Source organism: Sapajus apella, unplaced genomic scaffold, assembly GCF_009761245.1.
Source record: "Sapajus apella isolate SASKATOON/1434 unplaced genomic scaffold, GSC_monkey_1.0 scaffold42, whole genome shotgun sequence".
NCBI lineage: Eukaryota > Metazoa > Chordata > Mammalia > Primates > Cebidae > Sapajus > Sapajus apella.
Genome location: NW_022436982.1, coordinates 18,433,211 through 18,454,318, shown reverse-complemented (window position 1 = coordinate 18,454,318; position 21,108 = coordinate 18,433,211). Strand labels below are relative to the sequence as shown.

Sequence of the window (21,108 nt, the reverse complement as noted above, 5' to 3'; positions counted from 1 at the left end):
AGTCTTACTCTGTTGCCAGGCTGGAGTGCAGTGGCACAATCTCGGCTCACTGCAACCTCCACCTCTTGGGTTCAAGTGATTCTCCTGCCTTAGCCTCCCAAGTAGCTGAAACTACAGGCATGCATCACCACCTCCAGCTAATTTTTGTATTTTTAGTAGAGATGGAGGTTTCATCATGTTGACCAGGATGGTCTCAATCTCTTGACCTCGTGATCCACCCAACCTCGGCCTCCCAAAATGCTGGGATTATAGGCATGATAAAAGGGTTTTTTTTAAGCCTGGTCTTTCTAGGAATCTCTAAAGAATACTGGGACCTTTGATGTGGTGTGATGCAGTGACAAGAAGGCAACCCCTCAGAGCCCACGTCTAGGCAAGGTTTCTTAGTTTCCTTTCCCAGAAGCAAAAATCAGTCATAATTCTGTGCAAAGTGTAGACACCACCCAGAAGGGGACAGCTGCAGCACTACCCCGTTTCTCTGACATGTTTCTTGAAGGACAGTGGGGGAGGGAATATTCTTCCAGTGGGCAGAGCCTTGAGCAGTGCACCTAGTTATGCATTTTGCTTGGAAGGAGAAATGGCCAGATGTGCAATTATACGCCGATTCAGGGGCTGCAGACAATGGTTTGGCTGGATGGACAGTGGCTTGAAAAGAACATGATTGGAAAATTGGTGACAAGGAGGTCTGGGGAAGAAGTACGTGGATAGATCTTTTTGAATGGGCAGAAAATGTAAAGATATTTGTGTCCCATGTGAACACACACCAAAGGATGACCTTAGCAGAAGAGGATTTTAACAACCAATTGGATAGGACAGTCCATTCTGTGGGTACCAATCAACCTCTTTCCCAGTCATCCCCCAACACGCTCATGAGTAAAGTCGCCACAGTGGCACATACGCTCATGTGAATGATTCTCTCGACCACTTTATTTTCTCACTAATTCCACTGAACCATTAATAAAATTTAAAAATCTCTAAATAACATATTGGAATTTGACAGATTACTACTCAGACTTCGTCTCCTCAGGGATCATCAGAAATCATTCCTCAAGTTATACAGCTCCCTCACACATTTTCAATTCCAGAGCCGTCATTGCCACTGCAACATTTCTGATGTGGAAATAGAAATGGATTCCACTGTTCCTTGTTACCAAAAACCTTACTAGTCCGTTCAGGGTGCCACACGCCTCCCTTACACCACACAACCCAAAGCTACTCTGAGCATGCACATAACTTTATAACACAGTGGGTCACAATGCAGGAAAGCTGATCCCACTCTAGCACTTTGTCAACCAACCCAGGAAGAGGTTCAGGTTGAGGTTCAAATGCAGTGGAGAAGGCACAGAAAACCTTAGGTTCTTCTGCAAAAGTTCTGGTTTCTATATAGTTATTTCCTTACCAAATTAAAGGCCCCAGTGCCAAGCTTGACACCCCCTTCAAACTCATAGAAGAATTCCTGCTGAAGTTTGTTCTTCTGAATTTCGTGCAGGATAGAAAGACATTCTCTGGATTAAAGAAAAAAAGTGATGGAGTAAGTTGACCATGATTCTGAAAATAAATATTAAATCAAATTTTACAGTTATACACGATAAAATAAATGTCATTAATTAAAATACCACTGAAATTTTAAATGGATAATGTTGTGCTGAGTTTACTCTTAAGGATACCAGGTAATAATCATCAAGGAGAAAGGAGACACTCATTTTTACAGTGTCTAGCAGGACCAGTGTTTCTGTGCTTAAAGAGAGGGCTCATCCCTTAGCAAGCACCAGCCAGGAGCCGCAGGGCCACAGCTTCCAGCAGCGTCTGACAGCGAATTCTCAGGGAGGGCGGAGCTCCTCAACCACTGCACACATCGCAGCAACCTGAGGAAATGCAATACTACTGGCAAGAAGATCTGAAGTTCAGTATGGTTGCCATCATCTCAAACAGACCAAATAAATTAGGGCTTGGGACCAGGAAAGATTGAAACAAGAAAGCAAAGGCTATCACAATGGCTCCACCTGTCCTCTGCTTTCTTCCTGCACATCCACACAAATCTTTCCAACTTCTCACTTTATTTTCTATGTATTTCTCTCTTGCCTGTTCACATCACCTTCGAAAGGCAAATATTTAATCAGAGAAATACAAATTAGAACAAAGAAAAAAATATGAAAATTGATAATACCTGGGAATTGCTTTTCAAATTAACAAATTTTTTTAATAATAAGGAACAATATATCACTTGGTGTGATGCAATTATAAAATGTGCAACTACACTTGTGATACAGTCTAGCCAAATATTTTTAATCTAAATCTAGCAAGCCCATAAACCTAACTTCCAGTTTACAAAAAAATGCAAGGGTTTAATGTTGGGCATGGTGGCTCATGCCTGTAATCCCAGCACTTTGGAAGGCTGAGGCGGGTGGATCACCTGAGATCAGGAGTTCGAGACCAGCCTGACCAACATGGAGAAACCCCATCTCTACTAAAAATACAAAATTAGCTGGGTGTAGTGGCGCATGCCTGTAATCCCAGCTACTTGGAAGACTGAGGCAGGAGAATCACTTGAAGCCAGGAGGCGGAGGTTGCAGTGAGCCGAGATCGCACCATTGCACTCCAGCCTGGGCAACAAGAGCCAAACTCCATCTCAAAAAATTAAAAAAGTAAGGGTTTAGAGAGTCAATTCAGATGTCTACCAGCCTACGAGCATCCCTGCTGTCATTTCCCCTGAGTCATTTAGATCCCATTTCCATTTGTACTTTTTACTATGGTGTATTTTGCCAAGATAAAATGATGAATGTTTATTTGGTCAGGTCAATCAATTTCTTCTGATTTCTGATTTTATGCCACGGTTAAAAGGCCTTTGAAACTGACATCATGTACCTAATGATATCATTTATATGGTATTTTTGCCATAGATTCATATTCTGAATTTAATCATGAAGAAACACCAGAAAAGTCTGTATTGATAGATGTTCTATTAAATAACTGGCCAGTTTATTCTTTTAAAATGTCAACATCATTAAAGACAAAAACTGAGAAACGATTCCAGATTAAAAGAGACTAAGGAAACACAACTAAACACAACATCCAGGATCCTGGGTCGGATCCTGAGCCAGAAAAAGGGCATTGATGAGACAACTAGAGAAATGTGAGTAACGACCGTGAGTAAATGTTAACACTGTGTCCATGTCAGCATCCTGATTTTAGGAATTTTACTGTGCTGCCACAGAATATTAATGTTTGGCAATCTGAGTGCAGGCTATACGGAAATTTTTTGTAATAATTTTCAAATTATTTCAAAGTGAAAAAAATAAAAAAATTTAAAGCCTTTATATTTAAGAATTATAAAAATACTTTATGTTTCCTGCTAGAATTCTTTTTAAATATTTTAATATTAAACCTATATGCAATTTTTTCATCTTAATGATTTTTCCCCAAAAATGAACAATTTTCCCAAAAACATTTACTGAAGTATCTATCTTTCTTCACTGTTTTGAAGGGCCTATCTATATAAAGGAATTTAGTATATTTTGAATTCCCAGGTAAATGTGTGTGCGCGTGTGTGCGTGTACATTTGTAAATCCATGTGCGTACACACACACACATATACTGTCTCTTTTAAAACCCTGAAATCCACTTCACTGATATGTAAAGGCATACTTTGTTTTATTGTCCTTCTCTGTAATGCACGTCGCAGGCACTGCATTTTTTACAAATTGAAGATTTGTGGCAACTCTGTTTGAGCAAGTCTATTGATGCCATTTTTCCAACAATATGTGCTCACTCTGTGTTTCAACGTCACATTTCAGTATTTCTCAGAAAATTTCCAAATTTTTCATTATTATTGTATCTGTTTTTTTTTTTTTTTTTTTTGAGACGGAGTTTCGCTCTTGTTACCCAGGCTGGAGTGCAATGGCGCGATCTCGGCTCTGTGATGGGAGATCTTTAATGATACTACTACTGTAATTGTTTCAGAGTGCCATGAACCGCACCCATGAAAGACAGCGAAAGTTATGAATAAATGTTGTGTGTGTTCTGACGGCTCTACTGACCGACCGGCTATTCCCCCATCTCTCTCCTCCGCAGGCCTCCCTAACTCCTGAGACAAAACAATATTGAAATTAGGCCAACTGGTAACCCTACTGTGGCCTCTAAGTGTTCAAGTGAAAGGAAGAGTTGCACCTCTCTCACCTGAAATCAAAAACTAGAAATAATTAAGCTTAGTGAGGAAGGCATGTCAAAAGCCAAGAGAGGCTGAAAGCTAGGCCTCTTGTTTCAAACAGTCAACTTGTAAGTGCAAAAGAAAAGTTCTTGAAAAAAATTAAAAGTGCTATTTCGGTGAAGGCACAAATGGTAAGAAAACAAAACAGCCCTACTGCTGATATGGAGAAAGCTGGAGTGGTCTGGATAGAACAAACCACCCACAACACTCCATTAAGCCAAAGCCTAATCCAGAACAAGGCCCTAACTCTTCAACTCTATAATGGCTGAGAGAGGTGAGGAAGCTGAAGAAAAAAAAGTTGGCAGCGAATAGAGGTTGGTTCATGAATTTAAGGAAAGACACCATCTCTATAAAATAAAACTACACAGAGGCTCACACCTGTAATCCTAGCACTTTGGGAGGCTGAGGCAGGTAGATCACAAGGTCAGGAGATGGAGACCAGCCTGGACCAAGCATGGTGAAACCCCGTCTCTACTAAAAATACAAAAAAATTAGCTGGGCATAGTGGCGCGTACCTGGAGTACCTGCTACTTCGGAGGCTGAGGCAGGAGAATCGCTTGAACCCAGGAGGCAGAGGTTGTAGTGTGCTGAGATTGTGCCACGGCACTCCAGCCTTGGAGACAGAGCAAGACTCAATCTCCCTCCCCGCAACAACAACAAAAAAAAAGTGCAAAGTGAAGCAGCAAGTGCTTATGTGGAAGTTGCAGCAAGTCATCCAGAGTGTCTAGCTAAGATCACTGATGAAGGTGGCTGCACTAAACAACAAATTTTCAATGCAGACAAAATGGCCTTCTACTAGAAGAAGATGCTATCAAGAACTTTCATATCTAGGGAGAAGTCAAAGCCTGGCTTCAAAACATCAAAGGTCAGGGTGACTCTTATGAGGGGCTAATGGAACTGGTGACTCTCAATAGAAGTCAATGTTCATTTATCATTCCAAATATCCTAAGGCCCTTAACAATTGTGCTAAATCTACTCTGCCTGTGTTCCATAACTAAAACAACAGATCCTGATGATAGCACACCAGTTTACAGCACGGTTTACTGAATACTTTAAGCCTACTGTCGAAATCCACTGCTCAGAAAAAAAAGATTGATTTCCAAGTCTTATTGCTGACTAATATTGTGTCTAGTAACCCAGGGGATCTGAAGGAGATGTATGAGAGGATTACATTGTTTTCACACTTGCTAACACAACATCCATTCTGCAGCCCAGGGATCAAGGAGTAACTCTGACTTCCATGTCTTATTTAACTAGAATATTTTATAAGGCTATTGCTGCCATGGTGATTCCTCTGATGGATCCAGGGAAAGGAAATTGAAAACCTTCTGGAAAGGATTCATCATTCTAGATGTCATGGAGAACATTCGTGATTCATGGAAGAAGATCAAAATGTCCACATTAACAGGAGTTTGGAAGTTGATTTCAACCCTCACGGATCATTTTGAGAGGTTCAACTTTGGTGGAGAAAGTAACTTCAGAGGTGTTAGGAACAGCAAAAGAACTAGAATTAGAAGTGGAGCCTGAAGATGTGATGGACTGCTATAATCTCATGATAAAACTTTAAATGGATGTGGAATTCCCTCTTATGGATGAGCAAGAAAGTCGTTTCTTGAGATGAAATCTACACCTGGTAAAGATGCCATAAACATTGTTGAAATGACAACAAAGGATTTGGAATATTAGATAAACTTAGTTGATAAAGCAGCAGCAAGATTTAAGAGCATGGACTCTAAGTATGAAAGACATTCTCCTGTGGGTAAAATGCCATCAAGCAGTATTGCATGCTACAAAAAAATCTTTTATGAAAGGAAGAGTCAATAGGTATGGCAAACTTCATCATTGTCCTTTTTTAAAAAATTGCCAAAGCCACCCCAACCTTCAGCAACCACTACCCTGAATGTCAGTAGCCATCAACAAGGAGGTAAGACCTCTACCAACAAAAAGATTATGACTTGCTGAAGGCTTACATAATTGTTAGTATTTTTTTTAGCAAAACAGTATTTTTCAATTAAGGTATGCATATTTTTTATATATAATGGTATTGGCAGACTTAATAGAATACAAGACAGTAGCAATGTAACTTTTATGTGCACTAGGAAACCAAAAACTTTGTGTGACTCACTTTATTGCAATATTCACTTTATTGTAGTGGTTAGTGGTCTGGAACCCACACTATCTCTGAGGTATACCTGTATATCTTTGCCTCTACAGGCCTGTTTTAATTCCTTTAGTATTTTTAAGTTTTGATGACTAAAACAGCAATTAACATTGAATTTACATTTGTTTATATCTTCCAAAAATATTTCACAAAGAAATCTGTAAACAGCATGTCAGGTACCCCAAATCTACCACCCACTTCCAGGATTTTGAATGAAACACAATTTTGTGAAAGGATTTTCAGTGAAAGTACCTCTTAAAATACTAAATTTTGGTTCTGCTACCAGTAACAGCAGGGTAGCGCTTATGTCAGATTAACTTTCCCACAAATAACTTATAAATTCTGGAAAAATATAAAATACACATTTAAAATATATTTTTACATAGTTTATAAATGAAGGGGGAAGTCTCAGGAGAGAAGAAAGTAAGAAAGGGGCAGAAAAAAAGTTTGAAAAATTACAACCACGAATTTCTCAAAATCACACTTAGGCACATCATAGTCAAACTGCTGACACCCAAAGATGTAAACTAGTCAGTCTTCAAAGAAGCCAGAAGAAAAGACACATTATATATAGGAGAACAATAATACAAATGAAAACTGACTTCTAATCATGAATAACAGAGGACTTAATACAAAAGGAAGGCAGTTTTAAAGGGCTGAAAGAAGGAGAAAACCCATCGACTCAGAATGCTGCAGTTAGCAAAAATAAACTTGAAAAGAAAAAGTAAAAAGTAAATATATTTTCAGATAAACGAAACAGAATGTGTTGAAAACTGACATGCTATAAGAAATGCTGAAGGAAGTTCTTCAGTCTGAAAGTAAACAGGAAATATATTTACCATTTTGAATAAGAATACCAAAAATGGTAAGAATGTGAATAAAGAGAGAGAAGATGACAACATCTAACTGATTAAAGGAAAAGTCTGACACTGTATTGTAGGGTTTATAGCATATGTAAGTGTGCTATACATCATAAAAATAGCATAAAGGACAAAACGTGGTAAATGAAACAATACTTTTGCAAAGTGTTTACAATTTATGTCCAGTGCTACAATATTAACTCTAAGTTGACTGTAATAAGTTAAAAGGAATATTATAAACACTAGAGCAACCCAAAAAAATCAGAGAGTACAGCTAAGAGAACAACAGTTTTCAAATGTTATGAAAGCAAAAGAAGATAGGAAAAAAGGGGGAGGCAACAGATAAGGCGAAGAGAAAAAGCAAAATGGTAGTCACAAGTACAAACATATCAATTGTCCAACTATGTGCATCTACAGGAAATACAATTTAAATATGAAAACAAAGATAGGTTTAAAGTAAAAGAACACACACCATGCAAAGACTGATGATAAAAAGCATGAGGGCTTATATGAATACCAGACAAAATAGATTTCAAGACAAGGAATATTACCAGAGTTAAACAGAGACATTTCAAGATGATAAAAAGGTTAATTCATTGGGAAGACAGAACAATTATAAATATATATGATATGAGCCTAACAACACAGCTCCTAAATATATGAGGCAAACACTGACAGAACTAAAGGAAGAAAGGCATGACTCCAGATTCAAACTTGGAGACTTGAACACTCTGAATAAGTAACAGACAACTAGATAAAAATCAATAAGGGACTGGGCAAGGTGACTCACACCTGTAATCCCAGAAATTTAGGAAGCTGAGGCAGGCAGATCATGAGGTCAGGAGTTCAAGACCAGTCTGGCCAACATAGTGAAACCCCATCTCTACTAAAAATACAAAAAATTAGCCAGGTGTGATAGTGTGCACCTGTAATCTCAGGTACGCGGGAGGCTGAGGCAGGAGAATCGTGTAAACCCAGGAAACGTAGGTTGCAGTGAGCCGAGATCACACCATTGCATTCCAGCCTGGGCAACAATGCTGAGACTCCGTCTCAAAAAAAAAAAAAAAAAAAATTAATAAGGATATGAAGAACACTGTGGCCATATCAGTTGAGCATTTCCATCCACTGCAGAAAATTCTACTGGGTAGTGCTGTTCTGGACTCTGAATCAAAGATATTACTGTAATTTTAAATTTATAAATTGTACTAAGGAGAGAGAAACTAAAATTATTTAATCAGAAATCATGTCAGTAGCTTTATTTTCAGCTAATTTGCTCTTACAATTGTATTTAAACTTAAATTCTGTTGTCCTGTAACACTGAATACACACTCAGCAAAAAATCAAGTTCATTTTTACCAACACCAAATAAAAAATCCTAGTCAAACTTAATTTATGAGAATTGTGAAGAACAAAGGAGTATACAGCACCAAATTATTTAAAAACCACATCTTACTTTTTGACTTACTTATATATTTGGTAACTTGTTCTAATTTTGAGTCCGCCTTTGATGAAGTTGATCATATTTTCATCCTAAAAATAATTCAGTTAAAAAATTAGATTATTTAGCAAAAAATTTTAAATTGTCCCCACAGTTACGTGTTTGTGTGACTAGAAAAAAAGTACTTTGATAACATAATTTTGAAATTAACACATACTCTTGCCTTACATTTAAAAGGTTTTGGGGTAATTTTTCTTCCATGTTAGAGGACAACAAAAAGAAAATATTCATAAAACCCTTTGATTATTTTATATTACTAAGGAGGTAATCCTCACCAATTGGGGCCATATGTGGTCCAAATTATTTTAATAAACATTGACATCTACTGAGTAATTTTCTTCGGGGTTTAATAGAATCCAGAATGGATGACTTTAAAAATCTGCTCTAAGGCCAACCCTTCTAGTATATCATACCCAGTAAATAGAACAATGGTTCTTCTTTCACACAGTACTTTAGCAGAGTCTATTTAATGCTGTGAATTTTACTCATACACATTTCCAGGCCCAAAATAACTGGTCTGGCTTCTGAAGTGGCTGTCACTACTATGCAATTTTGCTTTAGGGAAAGAAAACCACTTCAGCTCTCTTTATCTGATGGTCATGGACCATAAAATCGAGGCAGCTGTCCTTGATGAATGGCATTTTCAGGGTCAGCATTCTAGGATTCTAAGACAATTTCTCAATAAATTACATCAAATAACCACTTGAAGGAAGTTACTCTAATAAATGGTACTAGTGAAGACAATCCTATGTTTGCATTTCCAGAGAGAAAGTTTTTCTAGTCTATTGAGATCAGAAAGATGCTCTGATATGTATTTCTCATGTACTTAAGCATCCTTCCGTAGCAAAAGAAAAGCTGAATTTAGTTTACTAATTTCATTAATTACTTAAATATGCAATGTTCCAATTATTATAAGAATCAATAGATATAAAATTCAATGTTTATCTTCTTAATTTAAAGAATCTTATGATTACATAAGATCCAATACCAATCAGAAAAGAATTTCTTAAATTAGCTTAAAATATGCCTCAAAAAAAAAATACATATTTCAGCATTCATCAAACGTAAACTTAATGCCTATTTTATACCAGGCACCCAAATGCAAAAACAGACGAAAGTAATACAATATGTTAAAGAAGGGCTTCATGCACAGGGGCGCGGTCACACACAGGGACTGAGTCACGCACAGGGACTGAGTCATGCACAGGGGTGGGATCATGCACAGGGGCAGGGTCACACACAGGGACTGAGTCATGCACAGGGGCAGGGTCATGCACAGGGGTGGGGTCACACATAGGACGTCATGAGAACACAAAGTAGTGGCATGGAGAGAGCCAGAAATGTCTCCTGGAAGCATTGGTGCTTTAAACACAAAAATAATTAGAAACTGGCCAGGTGTAGAAAGGCAAAGCAGACATGAGCTTTGTAAGCAAAGTAAAACTCAAGTGGAAAGACAGGGTGCTATTAAGGATCATGATGGGTTTGGCCATGTGTGCATATGCAATTCCGCACTGCTGAAGAATCTATTGCAAAGAGAACCACCAAGGAGTTAAGACAGCTATCTCCACCCATGCTACTCAAGAATGCAACCCCGTCAGTGGCATCCAAGGACACCTGTAAGGTAGAGAGGTAGGGAATATGGAGAGGAGGTACCAGTTTTGTTTGAAAAAGTACCTCTCTTATTTGTGATATTCTGATACGGAATACTGCCATAGTCAATCAGAGCTACTGAATGCTGAAGCAGAGAAGTGACCAGGTCAGAGTTTCCTTTTTAAGAGGGTACTCAACCCTCACCTGCAGAATAGGGAATGAGCTGCAGGCAAAAGAAATTAGAAAGGGAGATTCACTAGGTTGCTGGCAGGCAAGCGAAGAGTAGATGAGCACCTCTACTAGAACAATGATAGGAAGAGATGGAGCTGCACAATCTTTAAAAGGCTAAAGCAGCGTGAATATAAAAATGATTGGGTGGGAGGCATGAGGAAGAGGGGACAATCATGGATATCTCTTTAATTTCAAGTCCCCAAATATAAAATAAGCCTTCAAATCCCAGATTTGATTGCCAAATCCCGGTTTGGAAAACAAAAAAACTTGGGCCTCCATGATTATCATTATGATGCTTACCGAGGCAGTAAGACTGCTGCTATCAACCAGCCTTTGTAAGGTGTGGGCTTTAGAAAACAGGGTCATGGGCTACACTGATTCAGTTCTACTAAACCAGAATCCAACCTAAGAGGTAAAGCTCCAGGAAAAGAAAGAAGCAACTGTCAAATAACTGGCCGGGTGCAGTGGCCCACACCTATAATCCCAGCACTTTGGGAAGCTGAGGCTGGTGGAACCTGAGGTTGGGAGTTTTGAGAACAGCCTGCCTAATATGGTGAAACCCTGTCTCTACTGAAAATACAAAAATTAGCCGGGCATGGTGGCCCACGCCTATAATCCCAGCTACTTGGGAGGCTGAGACAGAAGAATCTCTTGAACCTGGTAGGCGGATGTTGCAGTGAGCCAAGATCACGCCACTGGACTCCAGACTAGGGGAGAGAGTGAGGTTCCATCTCAAAAAAAAGACAATTGTGATTGAGGAAGATTTTCCATTTTACAGTTGAATTTGTTTCTGATTTCTTACATTCTCTACCCCACTTCACCCTCACTGTAGCCATCACTATCACCCATGAGGTCATAATGTGAAAATGTATGTTTTACAGAACCATTGGAAGGTACAGAAATAGGCATAGTACTGACTGAACCAGTTCCCAGAGGTGCAATTAAAATGTCTCATAAGAAAAGGATTAATTGTTTAGTGACTTTTTAAAACCGCTCTTCCAAAGGAAGAAATAAAAGAAAGGAGAATGAAAATAGAAAGAAGGGGAAAAATAAAATTTGAAGTATACATTAACTTTCTATGCATGCACAACTGAACTTGACTGAGGCATGTGGTGTAAGAGGGGACATTTCCTCTGCCCAGGCCACTCCCAGGTGCAGCCTCTCCCAGCAGAAACTGCAAAGGGGAATATTCTCCATTTTCACACAGATGCATCTTGAAATTAGGTGTGTCAGTGGCAAAGCAATTTCTTTAAAGTTTCTTTTTGAGACGGAGTCTTGCTCTGTCACCCAAGCTGGAGGGCAGTGGTGCAATCTCAGCTCACTGCAATCTCTGCCTCCCAGGTTCAAGTGATTTTCCTGCCTCAGCCTCCTGAGTAGCTGGGATCACAGGCATGCACCACCATGCCTGGCTAATTTTACTTATTTTTTTTTAATTTTTAGTAGAGATGGGGTTTTATTATATTGGCCAGGCTGGTCTCAAACTCCTGACCTCAGGTCACCCTCCTGCCTCAGCCTCCCAAAGTGCTGGGTTAAAGGCATGAGCCACCACCACGCTCAGCCTAAACTTTCTTTAAAGACACAGTCTTTAAAGGGCAATGATTCCCAGTGTAGTGATTTGAAATAGATTCTTAAGTGCAGTAGAGGGAGAACAAAGCTCTCTAGCATCTTTCTTCAGCCAAAGCTTACCAGAATAACAATATTTTTCTTTACAACTCTGAGTCAAAGGAACTGAAGCTTGGACACAGAATGCGCCACATTTTTCTATGCAGCACTGGCAGTCTTCCCAGCCAATATGAACTCCAAGCCAAATATTCATTACCTGCACAAAGGTGAGTGCTGCTTTCTGTAGGAGACACTCGGCATAACAGATTTCAGCATGCATTTCCTCTATTAAAAACAAATAAAGTTATATTAAGTAAAATCCCACATCCAAAGTGATTGCTCTATGATGTTCAGGAAAGACTGGCAGATAAATGAACCCAAGAGAGACCCCAAAACTTAGATCATCCTTGTGCATCCATAAAAGTGGAATGATGATCCCAGTTTTCACTTGTCAGCAAGATTTTCCTGGAATGTGTGAAATGTTCAGGGAAGTCATCCCCATTTAAACATAACTGCAAAGACACAGTCACTTGGTGTCAGAGACCCAAACTCAGCTCACAAGAGGAAATGAACATTTAAAAGCACTTTATTCAAATAGGAAACCACTTATTGTTTAAATTAATAGTAACATAAAACTTTAACATGGTTTTAAATTTTTTTAAAAACTGGCCAGGCACAGTGGCTCACTCCTGCAATCCCAGCACTTTGGGAAGCTGAGGCAGGCGGATCACGAGGTCAAGAGATCGAGACCATCTTGGCCAACATGGTGAAACCCTGTCTCTACCAAAAATACAAAAATTAACCAGGCATGGTGGTGCGTGCCAGCAGGCTGAGGCAGGAGAATCCCTTGAACCCAAGAGGCGGAGGCTGCAGTGAGCCAAGATCGTGCCACTGTACTCCAGCCCAGGTGACAGTGTGAGACTCTGTCTTAAAAAAAAAAAATTGAAAAACAAACTAAATTATGAATGCTAGCTTCTAAAATATGAAGGTTTGGTAACCATGACACTAACCATACACATTAGCTACCTGAAAAGACAGCAGGAATTCTCTAGAGTTCTGCGAAGAAGAAATGCCCTGCCTGCCCAAGTTAAGACTCCCCACACATGAAGGCCTGATATCAAAAGAGGTAGCACTATCCCAGTTTGGGGCTACTTTGATCATGTAGATGTCTAGCACAAAAACGAGGTACTCACAAAAAGGGGCTAGGTGAAGCTCTGTGCATCCTAGGGACCTGTGGAGTACCCCAAAACACACACCCTAGCTTCCCAACAATCCACCATACTTGCGGAGAATGGAGAGACAAATCTTTCCTTATTTCCATAAACAAGTCAGCAGATTCTTGCTCTGTCCACGGGATGCAAATTGGCATGATATTTAAGCAAATGAGCCTGGAGTATAAGCAAATAGCCTGGGCTGCTAAAAAGGCTCTGCCATGTACTGGCTATAGGACCTCGTCCCCTCTCTGCTGGTTTCCACATTTATGAAAGCCACTAATACCACCTCTAGTTCATAGCTGAAGGGTCAGATGAGGCACTGCATGTAGAGCTCACGATACGGAGTAAGCACTGGATCAATGCCAGCTGCATGCACTGAGATCACTGTCCCTGATCCATACCACTGCTCTTTGGTAAAAGCTCAGAAAGCAGAAAGCATTCTTATGTGGAACGTGACTGAACTCACTCACTCACACAGATCCCACCCCCACCCTACACACATACAACCCCCTGGTTCTCACAAATTGGTTCAAGTTCCTGCCATGCTCATATTCTAAATGTTTAATTTACAAAGAGGCACCTCTGCAGCTAAGGTCTTCAACAGCACACAAAGAGACGGGGCCAAACCCAGGACAGGCCAAACTTGAGGAGTTACAGCCTGCACATTCCGGCAGCATCCACAGTCACCTTCAGAATACCTCTCCTCAAAGTGCGCCCATTGATTTTCTAGCTGTGTTCAGTGGGATACCAACCGGTAACTTACTTTTACACAGTCACCTGAATATCCTCTTCCTAGGTAATTTTGTAACAGCGTGAGAATCAGGAATTATTAGCTCTGAAAGTCTGCTCAGGAATGCAGACTGCTGGCTTGGGGTACATGCAGAGGGGATGAAGTCCATGGTAGTGATGGCGAGGGGGGGGTCGGGGGGGAGAGGGTTAGTGGAAGGGGCAGTGGAGGGGAGTGTGTCAGTAACAGAAGCAAGGAAAGCCCAGAACACCTTCAGAAAAAGCCAGTCAAGGGAGCAGAGGGCAATGAGGCTGGAAGGGTAAGTCGAGGCTCAATTATAAACGGCCTTGAATGTTAGAGTCTGCACTTCATCAGGAGGCAACAGTGAGTCAGTTCTTACAGTGATCTGAGCAGACAGGTGGGCAGATCAGGGTTAAGTGAAAGATGAACAAATCTAAGAGTCGCAAAAGGGATGTGACAAGAAGGCAGACAGAAAAGGCAGGAGGGTTTGAACTTTGTATTCCGCAAATAAGCACCCTTCATATTAAATCCCTTTCACATGCTATGTACTCACTGCACTTAAATATCTGTTTGTAAAGGCAATTTGAAACCCATTTGGGGCAATCCGCCAGCCGCAAGAGAAAAGAACTAGTATGTTCCACGCTAAACCCATGAAAAGTTTAATGAAATATACTCACTCCTGTAGACAACCAGACACTCAAGGATGTAAATGAAAATTACCAAGAGGAAAAACAAATCACACACTAAAGCTACAATGTTTTGACATGCTCCCTTGAACACAAAGTCTGTTTGGGTTGCAGTTGACAGCCAAACTCACTAAGAATAAAATACAGCTTAATTTATAAAAGTCTTATTCTTTCACTGTGGCTGATTTACATTGCATAGTTCTTTAGTTCTCAAAATTAGCCATTAGGCACTTATAAGTAGGTAACTACCAGGAATATCTCTTAATTATAAATTCCTTAGTCCACAGGAGTAAATATCTTCATCATGCACTGAAATAACGTTAGCTAAGCACAGCCTTTAGAAATGAAAATCTAAATAAACCTGTATTTCAGAATAGGCTATAGTCATAAGCCAGTTTATTTTATTTTTATTTATGTAGAGACAGGGTCTTGCTCTGTCACCCAGGGTGGAGCATAGGGGCATGATCTCAGCTTACTGCAACTTCTGTGATATGGTTAGGCTTTGTGTCCCCACCGAAATCTCACCTTGAATTGTAATCCCCACCATCTCCACGTGTCAAGGGTGGGACCTGGTGCAAGACGACTGGATCACGGGGTGATTTCTCCCATGCTGTTCTTGTGAAAACCAGTGAGTTCTCACAAGATCTGATGGTTTTATGTGCCTGACAGTTCCTCCTACACGCATTTCTCCTCCTGCCACCTTGTAAAGAGGGTGCCTTGCTTCCTCTTTGCCTTCTGGCATGATTTTAAGTTTCCTGAGGTCTCCCCAGCCATGCAGAACTGTAAGTCAATTAAACCTCTTTCCTTTATAAATTACCCAGTCCTGGGCAATTCTTTATAGCAGTATGAAAACAGACTAATACACTCCACCTCCTGGGCTCAAGGGATCTTCCCACCTCAGCCTCCCAAGTAGCTGTGATTACAGGCACAAGTCACCATGCCCAGCCTATTTTTTATAATTAGTAAAAAGTAATTTTCTACTGTATTCCATATTTCCTAAACTGCCATTGTTCAAAGACATTATAAAAACACAACAACACAGTATCATCTATTTTCAAGATGACTAACATAGAAATAATTAAATATTTCCTTCATCCATATATGACACATTTTGTGCCCTTCTCTACTCGCCTACAGGAGAAAGTGTGGGTGACAGTGGAAAGAGTGGTGGCTTAGGGAAGGGCAGATGATCAGTTAACCCTACTTTGCTGGGTGGGGAACTCTGACCATTTGCTTACATATCCAATCAGTTCCTAGTCTGTAAAGAGGAGGTTAGATTAGATAATGTTAAGAAAAGCACCAAGGGCAGTATATGGCACATACAGGGTACTTTTTTAAAATGGAGCATTATCATCTTATTTTTCAAATTATTATTATTTATACTCATACAAAAAATACCATGCCACTCATGCCAAAACTCAGGTAAAAACAATCTCAAATATCTGCCTTCATACTATAAGAGGCTTCCCACTGGAGGGAAGCCAGAGGGAGGGTAACAGAAAGGAGAATACAGCAAAACGGTTCAATTTCTTTTGGGCCTATTTGATTTCTCATTAACCCACTTTAGTGAACGTTAGGTCTAATGGAGCCAATTTACATAAGTGGACCAAAGATGTAAAATACGTAGACATATTCTATTCGAAGTCAAGGGGATAAACGAATTCTTTTTTTTTTTTTTTTTTTTTTTGAGACGGGGTTTGGGCCATGTTACCCAGGCTGGAGTGTAATGGTGCGATCTCGGCTCACCGCAGCCTCCGCCTCCTGGGTCCAGGCAATTCTCCTGCCTCAGCCTCCTGAGTAGCTGGGATTACAGGCACGCGCCACCATGCCCAGCTGATATTTTGTATTTTTAGTAGAGACGGGGTTTCACCATGTTGACCAGGATGGTCTCTATCTCTTGACTTCATGATCCACCCGCCTCGGCCTCCCAAAGTGCTGGGATTACAGGCATGAGCCACCGCGCCCGGCCAGGAATTCTTATAAATAGTTGGAGGTCAGTTTCTGGAGAAAAAGCTTATGGGTTTCGGCTGCCTAGAGTGACCAATGAAATGCCATTCTGTTTGACTGCGGTTTTGAGGTCAACATCATGCCCCTTTGAAACAAGTCCCAAAGATGTGATTTGTCTCATAATTCCCCTCCTATAATCAATACTCTAGCATCACATCGTGCAAATCTACCCAAGTTCTCCGATGTCCGTAACACTTTGATAATACCCATCTAACAAAATAAACAAAACTTCCTAATAAAACACACTAAAAAATGTGTCTGCCACACGCTTGGCAATTAGAAACAACTCTGACAGCAGTACCCAAAATTGCTCTTGCTCTCATCAGCCAAAGCTACTTCTAGTATTTTGTTACCTCTTCAGAGAACATGTTTGACAATGACAATGCAGGCATGGATTCCCCTGGGATGGCAAAAACTTTATTCTACAATGGTCACATTTGAAGGACATTTTTTTTTCTTCTACAGGAATATCTAGATGTTCCTTTCTTTCCAACTATTCTGACTAGAGTGTCACACTAAAAAGACAGAGGTAATCTTGAACCTTCTGCCCTAGTCCCTGGGCGCATAACAAGCAATTGACAACAACAGTGGTCATTTCCTCCTATCCATCTGATCAGGGTGCTGAAGCCGGCCATTCCTGGACTCTCGAATATTCCCTAAATGTCCACAAACCAAACGTTTCCTATACTGTGAAACATTATCTTTTTTAAAAAGATATCAAAATTATTTTCACCTTGAAAAAAGTTATAATAGCTTGTGGAAAGCTGATTCTCAAAGATGAATGTAAGAATATATAAACTGTCCTATATCTTTGGAGAAAAAAAAAGTGGCAATACCTATAAATATTGCAAATTTTCAAACTGTCAGTCCTGGTAATTCCACTTTTAGGAATCTATCTTATGAAATGCTTTTTAAGATGCAAAAGGATTCTAGGACAGCATTATTTACAACAGTGAAAAAATAAAAACAAAAGAGAAAATCCAAGTAAAGTACAGTACACCAATCCTATGGAATACCACACAGCTGTTAAACACACATACGTAATGACCTGAGAAAATGTCAGTGTCAAATTTGCACTGTAAGTCAACACCTATTATGTGATTCTATGCTTGCAAAAAGCAAAAACAAGCCATGAGCAACAACCAAAACCCTACATGTACCTTATTTATGTATTTGAGTATGTACACAGAGAAGTCTGCAAGGCTTCAAAATGAACTATTAACACTGTACTTCTGGAGGGTGAGGATGATAAGGAAGAGAACAAGACATTCCATTTACTTTATACGCTTCAGTATGGAATTCTATGAGATAATCATTTTTTAATTTTTAAAATCAAGGGAAAAAGTGATCTTTTAAATGACTCTTACCTTCACTCAGTTGCTCCAGTGATCCTCTAGAAAGAAGACTTGAGAAAGTGTCTACAACTGTGTATTTTTTCCTGTATCTACATTGAATAAACAGAAAGAGAGATAGAAAATGGAAAAAAAAAATCAGGCTGAGCTCATTTTCATGTAACATTCACTTCAGTCACTATCACACCAGAGAGTCAGAAAGCGGAAACCCTAAACCCTGCAGTCTGTAGGACATAGACCATCTTTTTCCAGCACTCTCCACTCAGCACTGGCTAGCCACACATGCCAGTGAAAACTAACCTACAAAGTACCTTCCCTTATCCCTGTAACTAAAATCAGGATTAGTGGCAAAATTCTCCACAGGTTAAAGTGCAATATTTGGAAGCTCTCTTCATTTGGGGAGCTTACGACACAATTACATCAGGATGTAATTTCACCCATGTTAACCTTCTGATCATGAACCTTCTGCCCCAGTCCCAGGGGGCACATCAAGCAACTGATAGCAAGCGGGGCCATTTCCTCCCATCCACCTGATCAGGGTGCCCCAGCCGGCCATTCCTGGATTCCTGAATATTTCTAAATGTCCACAAACCAAGTATCTTCTATACTGTGAAACATTTATCGTTTTTTTTTTTAATATCAAAATTACTTTCACCTTGAAAAAAATTTTTGATAGGGTCTTCCTGTACACACAGAGTAAAGCTTAAAATAAAACTAAAAATCTATCTCATTTTCACCAAACGGAAGTGTTCAAAAAGAGGTTCTTCTTAAACATATATAAAACATCCCCTCATGAATTCGCATCTCTCACTTAAAACAAGAATGCTCCTTGCTTGGCTTGGTTTGGCATGCAGTAATACCTAATGTCATCCATCTTGAGAGATGCTTGCTTCTAATCCCACTGAAATTCCACCCTCTCCACCCCAGGGCTCTGTAGCTCAGACCCCAGGCTACCAAAAAGAAAAGTGGAATAATATAGATGCCAAACAGGAATCCTTCAGCTCCGAGGCTGAAGTCCTTTTCTGTAACTGTGGCCAATTTCAAACACAGAGCTCTTGGTCAGGCAAATGATATTATTTTTGTCACACAGGCATAAAGGTCTGCAGTCCTATCTCAAGCAGTTGATGACTCATCATACTTTTGGCAGGTTTGTAATGCGTCCTTCATGGCAGAAATGCCGTTTTGGATGTCCTGTTGCTCGAAGGTCAGGACAGCCTGCAACACCACAATGGTACTGTAGCCCAAGGCATGGTACATACTCTCCTTAGCCCTGGGGAGAACACAGGGAATTCAGACATTTTAATTCAATGGAAAAACACCACAAGTTTTATCTGATACTGATCATAAGAAATTCTAGTAAATACATGTCCTGACTTGCACAGTAACTGTTATTCCTTCACCATAATCACTGAAATTATATGGGCAGTGAAAACCTCTAAAAAACTCAAGCACCAAGGACTTTCCAATGTAACCTACTCAGGCAGAACAAAATGTTCCAGGTTGAAGTGGACAATATGCATTTCCCTATTTCAACACAAGAGGGCAGCCTGCAGGCAGATTCCAAACAAACCGTTTTCTGTTGGAAAAGGGGCAGCATATTACCTTTGGCTCTGAAATGAGGGCTAAAATAAAGGCTGCTGGAAAATGTATTTTTGTGACAGAGAGATTCCGATACATTTTATCAAAAATAAAGGCTAATTTAAAATCATCCCTCTCCTGTCCAGCCAAAGGCCAAGAGGAAACAAGATTTTGGAATAAGTTAGACTGGTCACAAGGCCCCTGACCAAAGTAGATGTCAGACCTTGTATCTAACTCCAATCCCATTATCTGAGATTCCTGATCAAGTTCTTGATACTTCAAATCATCAAGTTACAGTGAGAACTGCTTCTGGATACTTAAGGATGTTAATTAGCCCTAAGGGACGGCAGACAGCCAGATTCTCTGGCTGCGAGAACATCATCATTTATTTTCTAAAACTTCTTAAGCTGTATTCATTATTTATAAGGTTTAAAATAGCAATGCATGGTTTTGTTTTTAATTTCAATATTAATGCATAATAGCCTGCTGCCACACAAAACAAATGAAAGCCACGCAAAACAAATGAAAGCCACATTATTCTTTGCCCCCATGGAAATAGTCTAAACATCCTTTGGTAATTTGCAGCTTGTCCTGAATACTGAGGGCCTTATCTGTTCAAAAGAACCACAAGGAATCAGGGCAGCCCAAAGTTAATCATTAATTGTGGTTTCAAACCTCACATTTTTAACTGAAAGCTCGTTCAAGAAGCAAAAAAATGATTCAAGTGAGGAAAAAGTTTTTGGGTGTTTTGGTTTTTTTGAGATGGAGTTTCACTCTTGTTGCCCAGGCTGGAGTGCAATGGCACAATCTCGGCTCACTGCAACCTCCTCCTCCTGGATTCAAGTGATTCTTAGCCTCCCGAGTGGCTGGGATTACAGGCATGTGCCACCATGCCAGGCTAATTTTGTATTTTTAGTAGAGATGGGATTTCTCCATGTTGGTCAGGATCTCAGACTCTCAACCTTAGGTAATCTGCCCACCTCGGCCTCCCAAAGTGCTGGGAATACAGGCATGAGCCATTTTAACAGCGAAACATGTACAAAAATCGGAGACTAACCTGACTGAATACAACACTAAATCATTTATTTTCATTCTATATTATGACCAGCTGAGTGTCAGTGGCAGAGAAAGACTTGTTTGAATAAAAATCAAAGAAGATAATGGGTACAAAAATACAGTTAAATAGAAGAAATAACTTCTAGTATTTAATAATAAAGAAATTAGCTAATAATTTATTGTATATTTCAAAATAGCTAGAAGAGAATAATTATAAATGTTCCTGACACTAAGAAAAGATAAATGTTTGCGGTGATAGATAACCTGGTTACCCTGATTGATCATTGCACATTGTATACAAGTATCGAATTATCACATGTA

At 39.8% G+C, this 21,108-nt stretch overlaps 1 protein-coding gene across 1 annotated transcript in view; it reads right to left on the bottom strand.

Moving 5' to 3' along the window:
* Positions 1-21,108, bottom strand: part of TTC39B (tetratricopeptide repeat domain 39B) — a 142,831-nt gene that overhangs the window by 25,647 nt on the left and 96,076 nt on the right. Inside the window, 5 exon segments of the mRNA XM_032300152.1 lie at positions 1,397-1,502; positions 8,691-8,755; positions 12,364-12,431; positions 18,169-18,245; positions 19,292-19,423. Coding sequence (XP_032156043.1) covers positions 1,397-1,502; positions 8,691-8,755; positions 12,364-12,431; positions 18,169-18,245; positions 19,292-19,423 — 448 coding nt within the window.